We start from the raw sequence: 23,998 nt of genomic DNA, 5'->3' as shown, positions 1-23,998 counted from the left end.
ATCGTTCATTTCTCCTTTACGTTTTAGTCTTTGTTTGGAAAGTGTTGTGTTTGAAATGAAATGTTCTCTCTTGGGTAAATGTATTTATTTTTACCTGCAGTTATACCAAGAAAGATTTTGTTTATACTATACGCAACATAAAACAGCATATGGGGTACCATTTATCTATTAATTAGTAAATAACCAAATATACGTGAGATTTTTTTCTTAGCTGTGAGGAAAAAGCAGATGAAAAACTAAAAAAATAAATAAATCATTTGTGCAAATATGAGTTTCTAATCTCACAGAAAGTGTAAGTTTCTTCTTCCAATTTTTTCACTTTAGTAAGCTCATAAATTGTTACCATTAAATACAGAAAATCCTGTTGCTGGTTTTTTTTTGCATATTAACTCTTTATTTAGTTACCCTACAGTGCCAATGGGAAATGAGGCAAGACAGTTTCTACTGCTTAAATCTCCTACCAAAATGAAGCCAAAGCCTGCTTTTTCAGAATCAGAATACTTTTATTGATCCCTAGAGGAAAGTATTTGACAATGATTTTTCATCAAGGTTATACCATTCCCAGGAATGCTCCTTAGCAAATGACCTTGATTTTTGCCTTCTCCAACAAACTGAAAGAAACCCTTCTTCATGTCTAATGTTTTATTTGGGTTTGAGAGAAGCAAGAAAAAGACATTTAAAAAAAACACTTAGTATGGCCTTTTTTTATCTTTTACAGGGCACCTTGCATAAACACTCATCACATTTTTTTTTCTTTTTAGTGAGGAAGACAGCTAGAGATGCGAACAAAACAAGTATATACATGTCAAAATGCTTACAGTATCTTAGTCTTCACTTTACTGTGGATTCACAGCAAATTATTGGTTTGTGTATGTTTGCAGACTGGCTCTTGAACACTCCTAAACTTGCAGGACTATACCTTATGAACTACAGGAAAATAAGATCTTTCTGCAGTGACAGATTACCAACACTTTCTGAAGTTGTCACCAGACCTCTCCAGGTACTGATGTACGCAATGTGAAGAAGCCAGTATTTAGGTACCTAATGTATTACTAAGGAAGCCTGCCACTTAATAAACCTGGTGAAAACACAATAAAGTGACAAGAGATTTCCAAGGATCCAACATGAAGGACGGTTTAGTATCACTCCTTTTTTAAACATCTTCGGTTGCAGAGAATGAAGCCCAAGCATTTTGGAGGCAACAGTGGTCTTTTTTTTCTTTCTTTATGAAGAAGCTTCGTGCGCAGCCCCTCTCACCACAGGGATGTCTGGTAGTTAAACTTGATCTTCAGAAGATACTTCAGATTTACCTGTGCTACATCATACACAATGTACCTGAGGGAGCACGGTTAAAGAAAACAGGTGGTACAGATACAAATTAAGCTGAAAACACAAATACCCTGACAATTTATTTTGTGGTGACTGCTGTTAGGACATAAACACAACCCTTCAACTGTCTCATCTTCATGTCTTCACTGCTATAAGCAGTGCAAATGAGTCGATTTATGCATGACAGCTGGGTGAGCTACACAATGAAAAGTGTAGTCCTGTATTAAAAGACAGAAAGCTATAAAACTGTTTCCATGGGTGAACTCACTGGTCTTTAATTTATTATACCTTACTTGTACTGCATGTTGAAAGTGACTTAACTTACCTTCCCTATTGTAAACCTCTCTTTGATCTTTGATGTGTAAATGCACCGAGTTGCTGCTATGTGACTGGATCATTAGATTTTGTATTAATGACAAATGAACAGATACACCTAATGAAATGGCCGGTGACTGTAAGATAGAAATGTAACAAATTTTACTCACCTTTTTAACTGCACAGGTTATGTACAGACAAGCAGGTAAAAAAAAAATCATTACACATATAACCAAACAAACTAATATTAGAGGATACTCGTTGTACAGCAGACTTGTGTCATCAATATTAGTGTGGACTCCTTTTCCCAGAGGCACTTGCACTCCATTTAAAGTGACAGTGGCATTTGGATCGGGAGCTGTTCTACCCAAACCTGTAATAAAAAAACCCCAAAAGTGAATATTATTAAATGCACGCACATACACGCAGTTTTAAAAACTGACAGAGACAAAGGTAAATATTTCCTGCTGGGATGAATTTCATCGCGTTGTTAAGAACTACGCTGAAAAGCGTGGATCTAAATTACAGTTAGGGACACAGACTAAACAGAAATACAAAGCTTTAAGCACAATGTTTGCCATGTGAACCAAACACTTAGAAAAATAATACCAATTAAAATGCTGCAACCCATTATGTCTCTCACCTTTGACACTGTGCTTGCCCTTAGGTAATTTTGTAATATGAGAAGCCTTCTTCAGTTCATGCCTGCATTAGTTAAAAAGGAGGTTGCATTTATTTACACAGTCAGGCCAACATTTCAAAGGATGAAATATATATTTTTTTGCATTCAGACCGTCACTTACATGTTTCCTAGAGCAACCTCGCCGAGCAGAATGAGGCCCACAGGATCTGACTGGGAGGTATGGCAGTAGTTCGCACTCTTGGACACCATGTCAGCAAAGTACACACCTTTGCCAAACATGTAACCAGTCTGGAGAAAATTAAGCAGGACTGTAATGTTATGCAGGACTAAACACTAGAAACTATGGGTAAAGTTGGGGTATTTATTAGAAGGAGAGGTTTTTAATTCTTCACATCTTATCATCAACCTGGTTTCAAAACAACACTCACCACTGGGGCTTCTGGAGGGGCGATGCGGAGACCCTGAGACAGAATACCGGCGTAGTTGGTGGTTCGAGAGCCGTGCCACAATAGCTGGCGATTGTGCAGCTCCTCGAATGGACGGTATCGCTGGTGCTCTCCCTCTCTGACAATTTTAAATATCTAAAATACAGAAACACAATCAGAAGACAAACTAAGATTCCAAATCTATTAAAGCCATTAAAATGAAGCGGTTGTCCTGCTTAAACCCATTTTTACCAAGTTAATCAATCAATAAATTCAAAAAAAGAAAAAAAAAAGACTTGCCTCTTGTACTTCCAGTGTGTACGTGTTGTGCGTAGCAGCGTGGGTGTTCTTAACGTATTGCACGATGATCTCAGCTTCACTTGTGGTCTTGTCAACAACCTGTAAAGCAACAGATGTGTCACATGCATTTTTTTGTTTTTACATTTCAAAACTTAAATCGATCATCAGGGCAAAAATGAAATCTTGCCCACCGTTGATGATTAAGAACAAAACTTTACTCTCTAAAGAGCTGTGCTCCTTACCTCAATCTTTGTCTTGAGTTTCTCATAGTTTATGTCGATGGGGTCTTTCTCATTGTCCTGGGCTCCTCCTCTCAGTAAGCTGTAAGCCACTTCAATATCCAACAGGTTGTCCAACATCTGAACTTTAGCCTAAAACAGTGATGCATTTACAGATCAACCTTTTTAAACTCTGCATTAGGCTTAGTGGTGACATGACAAAGAAAGGTCAAACTCTAGATTGGGCAGTTTATGAGTCCTTACTTGAATGTAGTCCAGGTTGTTGAGCAGTGGAGGCTTCTTCATGCCAAAGTCATGAGGTATTAGGGTATAAAAGCGATTGGAGAGATCCAGTATCTGCGCCTCAGACACACACTCTGACACAGCCTTTAACAAAAGTAAGTTAAAAATGTAAACGTTGCATGATCAGGAGCTGCACAGATCTCATCCAACCACTGGTACAGAAGGACTAGTTGTTATGTCCAAAATTCATTCCAAACGATAGTATTAAAATGGATTTCAAAGCATTACAGAGTTACCGTATTTTCACGACCATAAGGCGCACTTAAAAGTCTTAGATTTTCTTCAAAAAGTACGGCGCGCCCTATAGCGCAGTGCGCCCTGTGTGTTGTAAGGAGGACGTAGTAGAGAACACCATGAGAACGCTAAAGGGTGAAGTGTGGGCGCAACCCTGAAAATGGCAAAGAGACACGCTTATGAAGCACAGTTTAAACTGAAGGCCATCAGCTACGCGGAGGAACATGGAAATCGAGCAGCGGCGAGAGAATTTAAGATTAACGAATCGATGGTTCGCAAATGGAGGAAGCTAGAAAACAAGCTCCGGCAGGTCAAGAAAACGCAGCTGAGTTTCCGCGGACATAAGGCGAGGTGGCCCGAGTTGGAGGAAAGACTTGAGCGGTGGATCATCGAGCAAAGAACGAGCGGGAGAAGCATTTCGACGGTCACCATTCGGCTAAAAGCAGTTTCACTTTCACTTTTTGTGAAACTGTGCCATTTTTCCATCCGGACCAGGACTACGGTAGCGCAGCAACTTCCAGCGGATTATAAGGAAAAGCTGGCCATCTTCCACTCCTACTGCAGCAAACACATCGGCGACAAAAACATCCAGCCCAGCCACATCACAAACATGGACGAGGTCCCGCTCACTTTTGACATCCCGGTGAGTCACACTGTGGAGAAGCAGGGGACCAGCACGGTAGCGATAAGCACAACGGGGCACGAAAAGTCTTCTTTTACTGTTGTGCTTGGCTGCCATGCTAATGGACAGAAACTGCCGCCTATGGTGATTTTTAAGAGAAAGACTTTGCCTAAAGAGAAGTTTCCAGCAGGAATCATCATTAAGGCAAATGAAAAGGGCTGGATGGATGAGGAAATGATGAAAGAGTGGCTGAGGGAGGTGTATGTAAGGAGACCAGGTGGTTTTTTCCACGCATCACCATCGCTCTTAATCTGTGACTCTATGCGTGCCCATCTCACAGCCGATGTGAAAAAACTAGTGAAACAAATGAACTGTGAGCTTGCTGTCATTCCGGGAGGCCTGACAAAGGAACTCCAACCGCTGGACATCGGTGTGAACCGCCCGTTCAAAGTAAGGCTGCGAGCGGCCTGGGAGCGATGGATGACCGATGGAGACCACAGTTTCACTAAGAGTAGAAGGCAGCGCCGGGCGAGTTACGCCACAATTTGCGAATGGATTGTAGATGCTTGGGCTAACATGTCTGCTGGCACTGTTGTTCGAGCTTTCGCAAAAGCCGGCATCATTTCCGAGGAGCCGCACGGCACGGAAAGTGACTCTGACAGTGAAGAAAGTGAACCTGGCATGTTTGATGGAGATTTAGCGCAGCTGTTCAGTTCAGACACAGAGGATGAGGACTTCGATGGGTTTGATTGATGATAAAAATGTGAGTACCAAACTTCGTTTTGCTCCTGCTTTATTTTTAAATACGCACACTTGTATGCTTGTCTGTTGTTGATGATGACGATTACTGGTAATAAAAATGTGAGTAAGGTACCGAACTCAGGTTTGCTCCCGCTTTATTTTTAAAATACGCATACGGTACTTGTATGCGCCCTATGATCCAGTGCGCCTTATGTGTGTGTTAAATACAGTAATGGCACACATAACTGAGACTGCGCCTTTTAGTACAGTGCGTCTTATGGTCGTGAAAATACGGTATATAAAGAGGAATCCAACATAAATACCGATGCAACTCTCAGAGGAGCTGTTGACTGTCACTGACCTGCTGTACTTCAGTGAGGAGCGCATAGGCACTCTGGATTTGCCTCTTGCTCAGCTTACCGAGTGGCATCTTCTGGAGGTCAATCTGCAGACAGAAGAAGAATAAATCAGCCTGTCAAGTGCAAAAATACTGGTGGATGCCAGTGCTACCCCTCAGCATTCTAGTAGTTCCAGTATGGTATCATTTTCAAAATCCTCTGTTGCCTTGTTCTCAAGTTATGACATTCGCAACCTTGCGTTTCAAAGCCAGCTGCCCAACGCCCAGCAGGGTCAGCCTTTTACAGCTGAGGGGTAATAATAAGTAGTAATGCTCACAGAGCACTTTACATCATTATAAATTAACTTATTGTATTAGAAGAGTTATCTAATCTGCTGCTAAAATAAAAAGCACTTAAAATGTTCTTTGTGAATGAAGACGAGTATTTTCCTTAAATTGTTTAATCTCTTAAACATCAGTAAATTATTTTTATGTCTGTGACAACAGCCTAAAATGTCAAAAACTAAAGCACATTTACATTTATCCAGACGTCAATCTACAGCATCAGACACGATTTTTTGGGTTTTTTAATATACTTCTTAAAGTTGTACTTCTAAGTCAAAATATTACTGTATACTGCATATGTTTTATCCATCTGACTTGAATGAATGAACTTGCGAAAATGTGAAGTAAATACCACATCAGGCGAAATGGTAAAAATAACCCAAAGAACTGGAAGATCCTGATTTCAGTGTGTGGTAGGCAAGTCTTACCTCAAACTCGACCATGGCCTTCTTCATGCTTTCTACATCAAAGATCATCTTGATTAGCTCCTGGACAGGTTTGGCCAGCTTTGACTTGGTGCCAGCCGTGGCTGTCAGCCTCTTCACTGCCTCCTCATCCTGCACAGAAACACAAGGGGTCACTAAGAAATTAAAAATCCACAACATGTCAGACGAGATGTTGACTTATTACTGTGTATGTGTACCTGTCCGTAGTCAATCTCCAGCGGGTAGAACTTATTGGGATATTTGGTGAAGTTGGACGAGCCCCAGTCATTGCCCGTCTTCTCCTTGTACACACCCAGGAAATTATCCAGAGCAGAGTTCTTGTCATGGAATTTGTCCAACTTGTTTCCTCCGATAGTTGTACCCACTCTGCCCCATGACCTGAACACCCAGTACCTACACGCATGTCACAGAGGAAAGAGATACATGAGTTAGTGTCTGGATAGATAACATTTCCACGAATGGGGGGAAATGGTAAACAATAGGCAAAGCCTAACTGCAGCCAACACAAAGAGGTCCGATTACCGTTTCTGTACATCATCCTCAAGCAGCTGCAGTTTATAGTAAGAGTTAGTTCCTCTGACAATATCCACAAGACCGAGTGTAGCACTGTACATCTTCCCATTCTGCTCCAAGACATGGGCACTGTTCTCCAGACCTGGGAAAAAAAAAAAAATTAATTAAAATTGTGGGGGGAAAAAAAAAGAGAAATGAAGCATTTTCAGTCCATGGTACTAATGACTACCTGAGTCTGGATCCACAGCAGCTCCACCTTTGACTGTGAGTTTCATCTTCTTGGATTTGCTACCACCTGTAATGCCACAACTGTTTAATGTATGCACTAAATGTCACATTGTATACCGCCGCAATTGTTCTAATGCATTCATTCAGTATTTCCACATTAAGTGCCCTTTACCTTCCTCCTCTTTCACCCTCCCTGTGCTCTTAGTAGCCTGTGTTCCAGACTTGGAGGCCACAGATGGAGCCTGAGCTTCGACTTTAACCTCTGCCCCCCAGGGGGAGATGGCGTGCAGGGAGACCAGCTCCTGGAGGGCTTTGCCCGATGACTTGATGTCAGTGAGGAAATCCTCAGAGACCACACGCACGCCAGCGTCCCTTACTTCCTCCATCTTCTTACTCATCTTCTCCACCTCCTCTGTCAATACATGGCAAAGTTTGATGTTATATCATTCCTTTTATTACTGAGAGTACTTGTGATAATTCTCTCTTTAACAAATCGTTACTCACTCTTGGTGCTTATACACAATGAGGCCTTGTTGACTGTGCCGGTAATCTTTCCACCGAGCTCTTCCACAGCAGCTTTCAGATCATCCTTGTTCTTAGTCAGCTTGCCCACAGTCAGCAGCTTCATGCCAGTAAGAGGCTTGTCTAAGGGACAAAACACACAGAATAAAACATTTTGTTAATAACAAGAAAAATGTTAAGAATTTTTTCATTGCATTTTGTCCGTGGTACCAAGAGGAAGGAAGATTTTTAATGTTTTACACAGTCTTTTAAGTTTTTCTCACCTGAAGGTGCTCCCTGTGGCAGTGGCTCGGTCGGAGCGCTGGATGCACTCGGTAGTGGTTCTGATTTGGCCGCTGTCAGGGTTTTTGTGGGAGCCTCTTTAGGGTAAACCCTGTCCTGCCGCTTGAATTTGAATTTTTTCAGAAAAGAAACTTCGTGGAATTCCTAAAATGGAAAGAGAATATTTCAGAGACACAGAGCAAACAGGTAACTACAAATTAGTTTTATATAGCAGTTTAATTTTTCTTCCTCAGTCCTGCTCATTGGCTAAGGCCACCTCATTTATTTACTTTTCATTTTCCCATTGGTGACAGTACGTATTCTAGAAAGTTTCACACGCTCCACCAGGAAAGACTGTTGTTGGTGTCAAAAAACTAAGACAGTACCACCACAGAAAACTTAGGATGATTCAGTGACTACGGGAGGGGCTACTGCAAGAAATATAATACAGACTGACACATGCAGCCCACAGATTTTGTCCAGGGCAGCTATCCAGCCATAGTAATTGCTCCAGCTTGTGCTGTGCTAACAGGAATGTGGACTAGTTGTTAAAAGGTAACAAAGACAAACTTGTTCTGCAACTGTGGAAAAGACGTCTACATATAGTTAGAGTGAGATGAGGTGACCAACCTTGGGAATGACCCAGTCTTTGCGTAAGGGTGTTGTGGTTTTGAACACACACTTTGTCCAGGCAGAAATGTTTCCTGTGCAGTAATAGGCGTCACCCTTAAACACCAGCTGGCCCTGGCACTCCTTACAGGCCTCGAGAGCACCAAAAGCCATACCATCGGCCAGGCTGTCAACTACCTGCAAGTCCAAAAACATTCGTCATCAAACAGAAGAACAGCAGCACTCCTCAGAAAATTTTAGCTTTAACTGTATTCATGAGCAGTAAATATAGAATCATCTCCTTTCCAATATGCTACGTTAGACACAAAATACAACAAGCTTCTCTTACATTGGTCTCTCCAGAGGGAACTTCCTGGCCATTTGCAATCAGCAGCTCCTTCATATCATTGGCTGAACAATATTTTCGCAGCTTGTCCTTAATTCCCCAAATAAGCTGGCTTTGATTCTGCAGAGAAGTGCAGCCAAGACACACGCACAAACAAATTAATGCAACATCGGAAAAGATCAAAGTTTAACACGTGAGAAGTAACATTAAAAAGTACCTTTAACTGTTCTTCTAGCTTTTTCTTCTCGTCGTCTTCTTCTCTCTTCTGTTTTTTTGACGCTCCATCAACATCATCAGTTTTCCGCTTTCTGTGAGGACAAACATAACATTTCTTTAAAACTTTTTTTTTCAGTTAGTTCAACAAGGACAAAAGGAAGGTGAAAAAACATCCAAATTAGCTTCCTAACTGAGCCTCAGAGGATCACAGGATAGCAGTCAAGATGAGGAACAACAAGCCTGATTCTGACACCTTCAGTCATTAAGCAGATCCAATTGGGCCTAATCAGTTAATGGACACACACAAACGCAAGTTGGTACATGTCTGCACAGCCCCAGGTGTCAGTGTTGATATCGTGCATTCTGCTCTGACGAGGAAAATGCTTTTAGCATCCTGGGAGACCAGACATGCACACGTGTTTCAGTTAATGACCATCCAAGTCTCAGACAAACCTCACTCATCAGACAACAGCTGAATCTATGGGGAGGAGGAGGATGGGGGTGGGGCTGCACATAAATCAATGTGGTAATGCGTTTCAGCAGAAGTCTGTTTGCTTTTTTTCTGAGTGAAGACGGCCAGTGAAAGAATAATACTGAAGAAGCTTTTAGATTCTCTGCTAAAATCATCGTAAACAGATGCGAGCTGCTGCAGACGGGTGAGTAATTTTCCTTCTTTAATGCATTTTATTACCACTCCAAGTTTGTTTTGCACCTTATTTCTCTTTTTAGGACAAACATGGAGGCCACCACAGCATTGTTCCAACTCTACACTTTCCAAAAAACAACAAGCAACTCCTCCCATCTGTTGCCCCCTTTTCTAAAAGCTTTCCAGAACTTTTCATCTGCTTCCATTTCTAATGCCTCCTATTCAGCGTCGCCTCCACCTGAAGACTTGGTGATTTCCCCCAACGTGACGTACATGGCGGCTGAGCTCGTCATCGCCTTTTTCTCCACTACAGGAAATCTACTGGTCTGTGTCGCTGTGGGCCTCAACCGCAAATTGCGCACCGTCACCAACTACTTCCTGGTCTCGCTCGCAGTTGCTGACATTTGTGTGGGCGCAATCGCCATTCCCTGTGCCATCCTGACCGACATTGGCATGCCGCACCACAATCTCTACCTGTGTCTTCTCATGCTCAGCGTTTTAATCATGTTCACCCAGAGCTCCATCTTCAGCTTGCTGGCAGTGGCTGTGGAGCGCTACATCGCCATCTTCATGCCTTTCCGATACCAGGTCCTGATGACGCCTCGCAACGCTGTGCTGGTGATCCTCGCCACATGGATTCTGGCGTTTCTCATCGGACTTGTGCCTCTGATGGGCTGGCACAAGACGCCGCCTGACACGGGCTACTGTTTCTTCGTCCTTGTGGTGGACATGACCTACATGGTCTATTTCAATTTCTTTGCTTGCGTGCTCACTCCTCTGGTGATCATGTTCCTCATCTACGCCCAAATCTTTGTCACAGTTAAGCAGCAAGTGCGGCGCATCACATCTGAGCAAAGCGGCAGAGGTGACGGACAAATCAGGACCGCGGCCAGCATGCGGCGAGAGATGAAGACAGCTACTTCTCTCTTTCTGGTTCTTTTCCTCTTTACGGTCTGCTGGATCCCACTTCACATAATCAACTGCTTCCTGCTTCTGTGTCCACGCTGCTATGTACCTCTTGAGCTTCTGCTCACAGCCATCATCTTGTCACACGCAAACTCTGCTGTCAACCCTTTCCTTTATGCCTACACCATGACGGCTTTCAGGGACACATTTAAAGCTATTTTTATGTGCTGCAGGACAGTGGTGGACAGAGAGGCTTTAAATGAGACCAACAGCAGGGATCAACGCTAGAGCTGATCATAACTTTAATCCCAGGCTTCAAACCGAATAAATGATTTTGGCTCACCCCTCAGATTTGACAGCAGGGAGCCTCTTCTTGAGCTCTTCTTTGTCCTCTGCCCGCAGTGCATTGAATCCCTTCAGCTGAGCGGCGCTATACTCGGGCTTGAAAACCAGCTCCTCCCTGCGGCTCACGAAACACGCCGTGTGGTACCAGCGGTCAATAAGACCCAGCTGTGGCTTCTCGGGGTCCACAGTTTTCTTGGACACACGAATCTGATCCTGGAGGTTCAAATGGATCAAATATTTATGGGAAAATGACAAAGTTAACCCACCAGATGATTAAATAATTAAATTTAAACAACAGTTTTCAGACAATAAAAGCAGTCCCAAACCTTTTCTATTTTCTGCTCACAGCCTTTGCATGTGCTGCGGTTTGACTTGGCGTATTCCACAGCAAAGTCATTCAGCGTCTTCTCGCCTTTAGCGCCACCCTTCTGGTCACCTTTCCCTACAAGATCAAAAATTGAACATGTATATCTTTTTATAGCTGGTTCAGTTATCAGTAATAAAACATATCATGATGAGTCTACAGATGTATAGATATATGTATAGGTTAAATCTGAGTTATGTCAGACCAACTACAATTGAAATAGCTGTCTGTTTTCATTCAAATGACTGACAGACTCAGTGTTCAGCTCTAAATAAGCCTACCAAAGCTTCACCTATAGTCTAGTCATCAGGAAACCATTTAAAATATATAATACAGTCTTTGATTTTCTTTCCAAAGTCAACAACTGCTATAAATCCTTGTGACTGAGCAGGTAATTATGTTCTCCTCTCATGATAAGGGCATTTACACTAAAGAGTGAAATTACTTTATGATTTGTCTTTGCTGTTGCACTGATTGATTCTTTGATATAGCAATGTTTAACCGCTGCTTAGTAACACTGTTACTCCTCCGATTGCCTATTATAACTAAAAGAAGCTTAAGATAACATTAATTAAGTCGTCCAACCATTTCCACGAGGGGTCACAGCCTAATAAAACTGAAGTACTGACCTCCTGCGGCGCCACCGCTTTCTATGGCCTTTTTCACCTTCTGTTGGTCATCCCAGCGGAGATCAGAAAACCCAGCGATATCAGCGGTGGACTGAGCTGATGCTCGCTGCCAGAAGCAGGAAAAGTGGTGCCAGTGGGGGACCTTCCCATCAAACATGGGAGACTGGAGAACAAAAAACACAGATGTTTAACTTTACAGTGTAAAGCGTCTCTAATTGCTTCTTCCAGCTCGATGGTTATATGATGCCTCAGAAGGGTAATATTTTCCTGCCAGACTTATTTAATCATCTCTTTTCTTTACCAATGCAATGTTATGTGTAGGGCATTCAATCCATTTATTACATGACACAAAGATACTTTGGAACTACTCTTAAGTTAAATCCAGGTTGTGCAAAATTTTGACAAACAGCCCATGGCTTTGAGACATTTTTATGGACATCAGTATAAAAAAATAAGATGTAAACATGCCGTTTTCTAGCATGTATAGCTATGAAAATTGAATAAATATTGTATATTTAGGACATAACACATTTTTTAAGGTTTATATACAAAGATTCAAAAACATATTTTTCTTATTTTACTAAGGCATACTTTATACAATGTGTAAACTAAAGTGGCTCAAGAATAGAGCCCTGTGTGACCCCTACATTCATAAAAAAGGTGCATGAAGTGCACAAAAAGTACTTTACACTTTGAGGATTTGTATGAATTACACAGACTGAATGTGGCAGGTCTTTAGAGAGAAAAGTTGAGTGACCTGAGAATCCTGAGCTGTTCCCATCAACCATGAGTAAACAGGCAGCCACATAAGCAGCTCTCCGACTCTTTAAGTGATTACCTCTCTGTGGGGCAGCAGCAGTTACCACGCAGTGGTATTTCTGCTTCTGTGTGCTGTGATTTTTTTCCCCCTATTATTTGTCTTCTGGGGTAGACAAACTCTGAATATCTGCAGCCTTCAAGCATAAATTAAATTAGCTCATGAAATGCAAGATGCATAATAGCCAGACAGAGACAAAAAGGCTCCGCGGCTCTTTGTGATGGACAGGAGTGCACAGACAATGTCAGCCATTTAAATGCTAACGAGGGCCTGATTCGGCGCAACTGAAACCACACCATAAGCTGTATTTTCCTACTCTCCAGTCTGCTCCTACCCATCCACTACACCCGTACAACAGCCCGCATGCTTTACTCAGATAGCAGCACCCAGATAGCAAGCCAGTTAACGGAGCGGCTTTGCCTCCACACGTCGCCACCTTACCTGCACCATGATAGCCATCCTCAGCGAGTCTTTAGCTATGTTTTCTTTGCATTTTTTGCACGACGCGCGGCCACTTTTGGCGTATTCTACCCTGTACAGCTTGTCCTCTTGTGAGTCTGCCATAGTTGATTTTTTTTTTTTAAATAAAACAGAACTACACAAATTCACCACGAGCCGAACAACTTTCTTCGGGTGACGAGGAACCGCAACAATCAACGCACTGGCGGAGAGAAGCCCGCGTGCCTGCAGAGAGAAGAGTCACGTGGAGAGTTCTCACTCCGTCTCTGTTTCCCACCGCACCAGCGGCTCTCTCATCTGGGAAAACTACAGCTCTAAACTCGCAATCTCAATCCCATTCTTCCTGAGTGAGATATGAGCGAGTGAAGGTGACAGTATGCTGCACATGCATACATCTTAAAGTGTGATTTTTAAGATTTAGACATTGAAATTTGGAGTTTAGCCTCTGAAGTAGAGCCTGTGATGCATGGTGTGCTACATGTGCTGCAGATAATATCGGTAATAAAGAGGCTATATCATTTTTGTAATCACTGTGTATGCATACAAAATGTTTGCCCTGTGTCACATTAAGGCCTTCACTCCGGACCCGTGGTACCGGACCTGTGTGCTGTGGTACAATGATGTTTTCATTGTTTTCATACATGTTTTAAATCATTTATCCTGCAGTAATGTCCCTTTTGGCATTAATAAAGTACCTACCTACACTAAAGACCAGAACTGAATTAAGATCTAAAGGAAAATAATTCAAAACTTTATCAAAATGACACAAAATCCATTAACACATACCTTAAAAATTAAATGACTAAAATATGCAACTGAATTGTGTAAAACTAAAAAACAACAGCAACAACAAAAAACAACAACAACAAACCCTTTTCAGCTTTGCTTAGATTTGCATCTTGACTTAAGAAACACAGAAATTCTCTTCAGTACTATACAAAATCCAACAGATACATGAAAAACACTGTGACTATTAACATTATTATGATTAATGTATAGTATTATTATGTTTATTATATGATTATTATGATTATATTATTATTATATGATTATATTACTGTTATGCTTAAGGCTTTTATAAAGGCTTTTTATAGACCATATATTTATATTTGATTAATTTTAGAAAAAAATGTGAAAATAAATATATTTCTGTCCTATGACAACAGTGAAGCAGCATTCAGTGAGATAATGTTACAGAACCTTAATCGAAAAATTTAATGGAAAATAAAACCAGTATGTGATTGCAGTCTACAATGTTTGTCAGGAAACCTTTGTTTATGTCTAGGAAAGGAGTGTTAGATACTAGATGAGCTAACTTCTGTAGAGATTATGGTTTTTTTTTTTTCTGTGAACCTTCCGGGTGAACCATCTTTCAAAATAGAGCATCAGTGAGCCGGCTGCAGAATACCCGCGCTGGCTGCAGACAAAACTAATGGAGTCACGAGCAATCGTCGTGACTATCAAAGAAAGGAAGACACACCTCCAAGAAGAATACACCTTGAAAAAAGAGTTTAATAAGAGTCTCATGTCATTAACAATTAATAATACAGAGTTAAAAAATTAAAAGCACCCAGCTTTATGGCAACAATTGATTTTATTAATAGAAACTGGACTGGTTTGAATGTTTTTGTAAAAATTATATTAAAAAATGAAGTAAAAAGTTTTGCTGATACAGACGTACTATTCGCCGTGAACATTTCTATACTGTAACAACAATTAAACGTGTCTTTGGTATCTATTTAAAAACTGCACAAAGTCCCATAGAGGAGCTTAACATTAATATTTAAAGTTAAAAGACAAACAAAATAAAGACTGGCGTGAATTTGTGTCAGTTTGAATCAGACCTACAATGTAAAACATTCCTACATCAAGAGAAACCAAGCATCTTTGTTCGATTTTGATTTTAATAAATGATCAAGGTAAAAAAGAAAAAAAAAGTACACCATTTTACATATCTGGACATAATCACTCTGGTTCTTAGTTAGGACCGAAACTTCAGCTGAACAACAAAATAACATCAACATATGACATATTACACAGTGTCGTCCACAAAAACTAAGCCAAAGTGCAGAAGCAGAGTGTGAAAAACCAAGTGCACTCTTACTGTTTCCATAGGAATTAACAGAGGAAGTAGCAGACAGGTCCTGCTAATTAAATGCACTTAATTAATTGATTGTCAGTGAGTATGAGCACCTATAAAGAAGTAGAACTTTTGGCAGTTTGATGGTCTGCTGCATTCAGGTGTGTGTTAATGCCAAGGAGCAAAGCAAAGGCTGCCTATCAGTCCGGAAAAGTTTATAAAGAAACTTCCAAACAATTTGATGTCCATCATTCTATAGTGAAAAACCTTATTCTCACTATTATATTATATATCTCACTATTATAATATCTTTTGCTATAATGCACAGCATCATATCAGCACATGCACCTCGTACTAGCTCTCAAGCACGGTGGTGGAATTGTAATACTCTGGGCTTGTTTTGCAGCAACAGGAAGTTGCAGTCATTCCTCTGTATACCAAAGTATTCTAGAGTCACATGTGAATGGCCTGGTATGGTAAATGGCCTGTATTTATATAGCGCTTTTTACTAGTCCCTAAGGACCCCAAAGCGCTTTACATATCCAGTCATCCATCCACCCATTCACACACACATTCACACACTGGTGATGGCAAGCTACATTGTAGCCACAGCCACCCTGGGGCGCACTGACAGAGGCGAGGCTGCCGGACACTGGCGCCACCGGGCCCTCTGACCACCACCAGTAGGCAACGGGTGAAGTGTCTTGCCCAAGGACACAACGACCGAACCTTCCGATTACAAGGCGAACTCCCAACTCTTGAGCCACGATCGCCCCGCCACCTTTGTGACAGGGAAAAATTGTAATTGACTCATTGAACAGTAAAATGATCCCAAGCACAGAAGCAAATCTGCAACAGAATGGTTGAAAAAAGAAACGAATCAAGAAGTTGCAATGGCTCGGTCAAAGACCAGACCTTAACTGACTGAAATGCTGAAAGAGAGCTGTTCATAAATGATTGGCTGCAAACAATATTACAAAATTCCTCCACAGGGATGTGAGATACTGATAACGTTTATCAGGGCTTAAACATGGGACTCTCCACCATTTGATCTTAGAAATGAAGAAGCTTCACGGATGACAGGTGAAACTTAGAGGAGTCCACTCGCTTTTCTTTCCCAGCCCCTTGGATTACCATGACCTGGATGACTGAGGACCTTCACATAGATAAAGTTTTACAGAAAACATTTACATCAAGTTATTGTTGCTAAATGTGGTTCTACAAGTTACGGAGGTGGACTTAGTGTACTTTCACACACTGCTTCTACATGTGGTGTTCTACATCTGAGGTTGTATTTCAATGCATTTAAGATCTTGTAAGGATGAAATGATTTTTTTAGGTCCTAACACAAAGAACCTTAGTACTGACAGAGGTTTTGCTTTCTTTTTTACCATGACAGTAAGAGGAATACAGTGATATGTGAGGTGTTTTTGGCATTAAAACTGTTTCAGTGTTCCTCTTCTGAATCTCATAAATTCAGAACAACACTGACTCTGACAAGATAGAAAATAAGAAATAGTGGCTCAGTGGAAACTATGCAAATACAGTATTTACAAAAGTAAACCAAGCAGCAATCACTTTATAAATAAAGGGATTTTCTTTCTTTTTGGATTATGTTGCATGAGTGAAATATACTGACCAAAATCTCTTTAACACATGTGAAATTATTGGATATAAAGTAGAAATAATGCTTGACTTCACAACATAAATGTACTAATTAAGATAATACAAACAAACAAACAAACAACATTCTATATTGGCCATTTGTAGTCTATGAGAATTTGTACTAAGAGGTAGTGTTTTGCTTGGAGGTCTGGAGTCTTGCTGATGTGTTATCCCAGCAAACATAAAGACATGTTGGCTCTTTCTTTCTTTCTTTCTTTCTTTCTTTCTTTCTTTCTTTCTTTCTTTCTTTCTTTCTTTCTTTCTTTCTTTCTTTCTTTCTTTCTTTCTTTCTTTCTTTCTTTCTTTCTTTCTTTCTTTGGCTGTAGCTCAAGTGGTAGAGCAGGTCATCCACTGATTGGAAGGTTGGTGGTTCGATTCCTGGCTTCCCCTAGTCTACATGCCAAATATCCTTGGGCAAGATACTAACCCCAAAATTGCTCTCCGATGCATCCATCGGAGTATGAATGTGTGTGAGTGTTAGCTATAGCGCACTTAGAAAGATGTGCTTGTGCGAATGGGTGTGAATGGGTGAATGCACAAGTTGTGTAAAGCGCTTTGAGTGCTCAGATGAGTAGAAAAGCGCTATATAAGAACCAGTCCATTTACCATTTCTTTCTTTCTTTCTTTTTTTTACAAAAAACCTTAAAATCAGTGCTTATAGTGTATAGATATGGCAATAATAGTAATGAAAAAGCACTTTGCACTGCTTACAACATACTTGTGAAATGTAAGAGGCCAGAACTTTGATTAAATAGCACAGTTAACTCCTAACCAACTAAAGTTCAGACCACATACCACTCGGTGTGTCATGCAAAGATGAACGTTTGGGTCCAGAAGTCAAGAAATATGAGCATGGATGATTTCCTATAAATTCCTCTTAACTTGTCCATTTTGCTTGAGATGCCAAAAAAGATGGGGATGATGCAGTATTGGAAGAAATAAGAATAAAGGCTTAAACAGGTTTGGGCTCCTGCCACGGGTAGCTCAGTATTTTGTCTGTGAAGCTAATTCAGTTATGGCAAAGCATTAAAGGAATATGGCTGCAGTGTGTCCTGGCCTACGTGCAGCCATTTGACCCTGACAGTCTCCTCAGCGCTGCAGTCTGGAGGGAGTCCGATTGAACCTCCTGTTGCCCTCTCTCATCTTCTCCTTGTGTCTGGCCTGGACGAGACTGAACACCACCTCTGCCAGCGTCATGCGTCCTCCTGTCTGCCCTGCCAGGCGGCCATCTGTCCCATCGTTGGCCATCTTACTGCGCATGGTCCTGATGAAATAGGTGCGGACTTTCCCCTGGTGCTCACTTACCTACAATGAAAAACATAGATTAAAAAGTGAAGATGTGTATATTGTCACAGTTAGGCTAAACACAGAGGTTATTCTACAAAATTTGTATGATAATGAAGACTTTCTGAACATAAATTTGCTGCTGGCAAGATGTTTTTATGCTTGCTGGATAACTGAGATGGTTTATCGAACAGAAACCTCTAGAGCAAGGATCCAGCCATAGCAACACATTATGAATCACCTTAAACTCTGAGGTTTTTGTATAAAATGTTTCTCCCACCCTTAAAAAATGCAACATAATAAAATCAAAGGAGATCAAATAATTCCCCCCCTTCTGGAAGTCAGAATAAAGTTCCTAATTCCGAAGATGTCATTCATTGATTTAAGAACCTTACCTTATAGACCACAATGCTGTGGCGTTTTAAAAATAAACAACACTTGTTTAAGCTTAACTACTCTTCATAGTCAGTCTCCACTCACCCCTTTGACAAATATTTCTCCACGCAGCTCCAGGACGAAGCCCCAATCTGTCAGGATCCTTCGGGTGGCTTCGGGTACTTGGATGCGTCCGCTCACACCTGTGCTGTCCATGCGGCTGGCTAAGTTCACTGTGGAGCCCCAGATATCGTACTGCGGTTTGGTGGCACCGATCACCCCAGCGACCACGGGCCCGTGAGCAATGCCTGCATGAGTCCAAACCCAGACAATAATTTCAGATATTTGCTACAACACTAGAAATCGTGCGTGTGTGCTTTTGTGGGGCTGTGGCAGGGCAGCTTCTTACCCACACGCAGCTGAAAGCGTTGAGTAGAGTTCCTAATAATCTCTTTCAAGGTCTCCTGCATCGCCAATGCAAACAAAACCAGCTCGCTCAGGTGGTTCCATTCATCCATTGATTTCTGGAGGAGACAAAGATAAACATACAGTTTCATGCAAGGAGATAATATCATAACAAGTACCACAAATCAAAGCAAAGCTAATAAGACAAAAGGAAATAAGACCACATACAGAAAAATCTCCCACCTGTTTATCTGGAGCTAAACCTGATGCCGCCATGTAGCAGCTCCCAATTGTCTTAATCTTCTCCACATGGTGAAAATACGGCTCCTCAAACAGCTTGTTAGAAGATAAGATTAAATTACACATCAAGTTTAGCAGCTGACTTATGCAATTAGAGGCTATCCTATTTATCAAAGCAGGACTTGTGTCAACCCACAGCCTGGATTGAACTACACTGTCTCTGTTTTATTTTAACCGATAAATAATTGGACCAAAAGGGATAATCCATAAATAAACCACTGTCATATGATCATTTTGAGTCCAACACTCACCTCATCAAAGCCGGCAATTATCTCATTGAGTAGGCGGAGGCATTCTACTCCTTCATGCTTGAACTCTTTCTCCTCGAAGTACTCATCGAACCCAGCGATGGAGGCAAACATGACGCCCACTTCATCATAGGATTGGGAGTAAAGATCCTAAAAGAAGAGTCATGATGGGTGATTTCTTCAAAATCCTCTTTGTTTGAGTCAGGTAAGGTACTGTGCAAAAGTCTTGAGCCGCCCAACGTTATAAAACCACATCATTTGTTCCAATTTGTTTAGTTGAATTGATGAAAAATGCAAAGTATAACACAGTTTGACAGTCATAAAATAGTATTTTTGCACCAAGAGCGCATGCATGTGCATGATGTGTCTTAAAACTGGACAAGTGGACGACAAAAGAAGAAACAGGACCTGAGAGATGCACCTGGCCCTCAGTTGATCCATCTACTGTTCACTGAAGCCTGATCAAAAATTGTGTCAGTGGAAGGGTGGCTGTCAAGAAGCCATTAATAAGTAAGGGAAACAGGGAGGAAAGTAACTGAATATCCATGGCAACGAGTCTTATAAAGTGGTGAATCCAAATGTGAAATTATGTTAAAATCACCGTCGCTATGTACTGAGGAGGTAAAGCGATATAACATTGAGTGTCTACAGCCATGTGTAAAACATGGTGGAGGTTCTGTCATGGTTTGGGGCTGCATATCACCCAGTGGGGTTGGAGATCTTTTAAAAAATGATCGGATTATAAATAAAGGAAAGTGCCAGATTTTAAAAAGTACTACATAACGTTAATTTTAATTGTACAATTTCAATATAAGTTAAACCGTAGACAGAGGTTGCTATTCATTGGTCCAATCAGTATTTTCAAAGCACTGATGGTTACTCAGACTGATTCTGCTGTGGACCAGACTATGAGTCAAAAGAAGTGAGGCTAAAGGTTTTGGGGTGTTTCAGCTACCTCGTCATGCTTGCTCCGGTCCAAGAAATGTTGAGCTACATGAACTGGTAGGATGTTGTATAGCAAACACTCATTGTGTTCCCGCAACTCCCTCATGTCTGCCACCTCCTGCTGGGCCTGCAGACGCCACAAGAAGTCCAGTCTGGCAGTAGCCTCCCACTGGATAGAAAAGATACAGCGAGATAGAACATCATCTACCTGCAACACAGTCCTGTGTGACAGAAAACAGTTTTAGTTTCAATAACACAGACCAGAAAGTGTTGCTATAGTGACAGGATCATCTATAAGTTCAATCTGGGAAAATGAAGTGTATGAGCACCTGACGTCCATTATAGAAGACGGCAACAATAAACATGGCCATGAGAAGGAAGGAAATTCCATTTCTTCTGACATAGTGAGACCTGTAACAAAGTATATTAGGAAAATCGATACACTCTGTGGGCAAAAATATACCTACACATTACACTTAAAGGAGATGCTCAGCTTTGGAACACATGGCATGAAGCTCCCAGTGCACAGTTTTTGTGCTGATGTTAATGTAGGATGAGGTTGGCTCAATTAACTGGTGTGGCCCAAAACTTTTGATCATAAATTGTGTATAGAGGCGAATATTTAAATATAGCACTGTGTAGTAAAACTACAGCAGCTGTGCAGTTTGTATGCTGCTCGCTGCTCATACACTGACCTGTGCAGCGTATCGTGGCGCGTGAGTGAGACAAAGGCGAGGTGGCTGAGGTAGGAGTAGACAGCCACTGCTAGCAGCAGCGTTGCCAGCTTCAGCAGAGAGTTCAGACGCAGAAAAACCGCACACGTCACCATGGCAATCACCCCGCTCAACACAAAAATCTAAAGGGAACAAATTGGGAAAGATGAAACAAGCAGTAATAACCTCATTTTACTGAAACCCAATGTGATTTATTGTTAGTATTTTTAATACAAGACAGACATTTGGATAAATCAACAGGAAATCACATAAAATCTCTATAATAATTGTCCCAAATTTAAACTACTGTTTGCTTGCCTCAGGGTAAGAGCAGACAGTGAGTGGACGTGAGCCTGTGCCAGTCTTCTCAGTTATGTCAGCCTCTCCTGTGTTCATGAGGATGCACCACACCTGCAAACAGCACAAAATGTTCCAACCTGATTCTGCATCATAGAGCATAACAAATATAAACCGGTAGTCAAACTTTCTTAAAACTGGTGATTTAAAACCTTTAATGAGGTTTTGCTTAATTTTGTGCTTTTTTCTAATAAAAAGAAGGTTTACTAAATAATTTTATCACTGCAAAAGAACCCCTTTACCTTCTTATATCTAAATGGGCTTTTTACATCACACGAAAGACCCCTGTGCTTACTTCATTTTTTACCTTCTTGCACTCCTCTGTCCTGTTTGCATGCCAAGTGTGCTATAAATATCAGCAGGGAAGTGCAACTTTCCTCTTTTTGCATATGCATTTCAGAGAGGATTATGCAAATTAATGTGCATTTGGTTTACAAGGGTCAGTTACCAGGTGCAATACTGCAGACATACAAAGGAAAAAGTCGTGTTGAAGAACATGGCAGTTTATGTAAATTACTCTTCTCTTGTGTTATTCAGACTCTCACCATGTCAGTAGAGGCCAACCCAAAGTTGATGAAGATCGCTATGAGAGTAAACAGGTTACGGGCACTGTTGTTTTCATGAATCCAGCAACAGAAGTGCTGCAGTGATGAAGGAGTCCACTTGAACTCTTCGGCAAGGGCAACAAGTAGCAGCAGCACGTGGGCAAGCAGAAAGACTGAAAACTGGAGGACAGCAGGGAACAGTCTACGATTGGGGAGGGAAGAGGGGGTTAAGAAGAAGAAGAAAGTGAGTGAAGTCATGAATGTTAATAATATTAATACAGTGTAGAACAGAAAAAAACAAGTTCAGGTGTCCAGTGTGACTGCACGGGTCAGTGCATTCTTTTAAATACCAGCAGGTGGCACCAAAGTAAAGAAAAACAAAAACTTAAGCACAGTAGCAATAAAGTCTGGTCAAAACACTACAGGGAGCTCTTTTTATAATACTGGTTATACCGATGTGGAATTGATATTTATTTAAAATGCTATAAGCTGGATTTAGGTACAAAATGACTTAATGGAATCATAATAAGTGGAATTAACAGTTGTAACATATTGGAGTTTCCTACCTGGGGGCAGGGATGAGGGCCTGGGCAGCCATGAGAAACAGAAGCAGGATGAAGGAGCAGACCAGATTGGAGTTGAACATTTCATCTCTCATCTGGGAGAACTGGATGGGCCAAAAGCGAGAAAAATAAATGTCACTTTTAGCTGCGTCTTTAAAAAACAGTTTGCATCTCTATCTTTTCTTCACAGTCTACCTTGTCCTCGATGTTTGTGTCCTTGAAGACAAGGGTCAGTGGTGTGATGTGCTCTCTGTGCATACGCTCACTACTTCGAAGCTCGATGGCATGCTTGATGCGTTTGTTAATCTCTCTCGAGTTGGACTGCCAAAGGGTGGGCATTGAGCCATTTGTAAAAGCAGCTAGAATCTAAAAGAAAAGAATAGAAATGACTGATTAGGTGAGTACAGGTGAGTCTCAGATGTGCCGAGCTCTTCAGATTCTTCAATTCAAATTCGTCACCACCTGACCAAAGGCACCAAATTCAGCACCTTCCTTTCTGTTTGGTATTTGCGCACTTACGCTGTTCATGTCAACGACAGTCTTAAAAGGTATGTCCGGACTCCAGGTTTGAATTGGTTTTTGAACTTTGGGGGGCTTGATGTGGTTAACTTTGTCTCTGTCCTGCTGAGGGCAGATGAGGAAGGTGTCAATATTGTATTTTCGTAGGAAAGCATTCCTATCACGACCATGGCCCTCTTCTGTCTTGTAAGTGCCTTCTAGACAATCGAGAGTTGCCCTTGAGATGTGGATGCGTCTGTTTCAGGGAGAAAGAAAAATTCATGCAGAAAGAAATTAAAAAATATTGTGGATGATGTAAGACAAGAGGTCATCATTAATGCATCACCAGATGAAAATATATACCCCCTCCAAATGTACCTATTACGAAATTAAATAGCACGTTTTTTATTCTTTTCTTAAATATTATCTTACAGAAAGCCTGGAAACCTGTCAGGCACATCTTTGTCAGGTAACATACTTGACAGGAGTTTCTCTAATGGTTGCTGGTGCTCACCCAGGTATGCCCCCCGCTTCCAGCATGTTGGCGATGCCCACGTCCCAGGACCAGACATCAAAGTGCCATTTCTGCAGACCCAATACCCCACAGAGGACAGAGCCCGAGTGGATGCCGATCCTCATGTCCATGTCGAAGTTCAGCTGCTTCTGTACATACCTGGTGATTTTGTGAGGTAAAGTGATCGTGTCTTACAAACAAAAATAGGATCTTACACTCTCATATGGATACCTATAGACCCATAAGAAGGTGGACCCTTTTTCAAGGTTGACGCAGAAGCATTGTGTTACACAATGTATTGATACACACCTGAATGCTGCACACCAGCAAACTGCCCAGACCTCTGCTTTTACTTAGGTGCTCACAGTTGTTGATCATCAATTAATC

General features: G+C 41.3%; 3 protein-coding genes across 4 annotated transcripts in view; 1 reads left to right on the top strand and 2 right to left on the bottom strand.

Annotated features, from left to right (window-relative positions):
* Positions 1-627: 627 nt before the first annotated feature.
* Positions 628-13,367, bottom strand: parp1 (poly (ADP-ribose) polymerase 1). Its single transcript, XM_004541791.5, has 23 exons — positions 13,102-13,367; positions 11,844-12,006; positions 11,177-11,292; positions 10,849-11,063; positions 8,955-9,045; positions 8,741-8,857; positions 8,413-8,589; positions 7,785-7,947; positions 7,504-7,644; positions 7,172-7,411; positions 7,001-7,066; positions 6,781-6,913; positions 6,456-6,651; positions 6,241-6,369; positions 5,492-5,575; positions 3,495-3,617; positions 3,255-3,383; positions 3,013-3,111; positions 2,716-2,868; positions 2,448-2,575; positions 2,288-2,349; positions 1,903-2,017; positions 628-1,335 (listed from the first exon to the last, which is right to left on the bottom strand). The coding sequence occupies exons 1-23, from the start codon at positions 13,222-13,224 to the stop codon at positions 1,254-1,256; spliced, it is 3,045 nt and encodes a 1,014-aa protein (XP_004541848.1). The 5' UTR covers positions 13,225-13,367; the 3' UTR covers positions 628-1,253.
* adorb1a (adenosine receptor B1a) lies at positions 9,431-11,123 on the top strand. The gene is made up of 2 exons (XM_076873858.1): positions 9,431-9,609; positions 9,683-11,123. The coding sequence occupies exons 1-2, from the start codon at positions 9,590-9,592 to the stop codon at positions 10,791-10,793; spliced, it is 1,131 nt and encodes a 376-aa protein (XP_076729973.1). The 5' UTR covers positions 9,431-9,589; the 3' UTR covers positions 10,794-11,123.
* A 1,257-nt stretch (positions 13,368-14,624) lies between the features above and the next one.
* The window catches only part of si:dkey-206f10.1 (adenylate cyclase type 8), a 31,894-nt gene continuing 22,520 nt past the window's right edge, over positions 14,625-23,998 (bottom strand). For both annotated transcript variants that reach the window (XM_014411999.3, XM_014411998.3), the window contains exons 10-23: positions 23,612-23,770; positions 23,119-23,353; positions 22,795-22,965; positions 22,603-22,703; positions 22,037-22,238; positions 21,453-21,545; positions 21,117-21,277; positions 20,751-20,832; positions 20,432-20,590; positions 19,480-19,626; positions 19,172-19,264; positions 18,933-19,047; positions 18,629-18,831; positions 14,625-18,169 (exon numbers count right to left, since the gene is read on the bottom strand). In XM_014411999.3, coding sequence (XP_014267485.2) covers positions 17,954-18,169; positions 18,629-18,831; positions 18,933-19,047; positions 19,172-19,264; positions 19,480-19,626; positions 20,432-20,590; positions 20,751-20,832; positions 21,117-21,277; positions 21,453-21,545; positions 22,037-22,238; positions 22,603-22,703; positions 22,795-22,965; positions 23,119-23,353; positions 23,612-23,770 — 2,137 coding nt within the window. In that variant the 3' untranslated portion in view covers positions 14,625-17,953. The remainder of the gene's footprint in view (positions 18,170-18,628; positions 18,832-18,932; positions 19,048-19,171; positions 19,265-19,479; positions 19,627-20,431; positions 20,591-20,750; positions 20,833-21,116; positions 21,278-21,452; positions 21,546-22,036; positions 22,239-22,602; positions 22,704-22,794; positions 22,966-23,118; positions 23,354-23,611; positions 23,771-23,998) is intronic.

This window comes from Maylandia zebra, linkage group LG15, assembly GCF_041146795.1.
Source record: "Maylandia zebra isolate NMK-2024a linkage group LG15, Mzebra_GT3a, whole genome shotgun sequence".
In the NCBI taxonomy this organism is placed as follows: Eukaryota; Metazoa; Chordata; class Actinopteri; order Cichliformes; family Cichlidae; genus Maylandia; species Maylandia zebra.
Note: the sequence above shows the minus strand (reverse complement) of the source record. Positions and strands in the feature narration are given on the sequence as shown.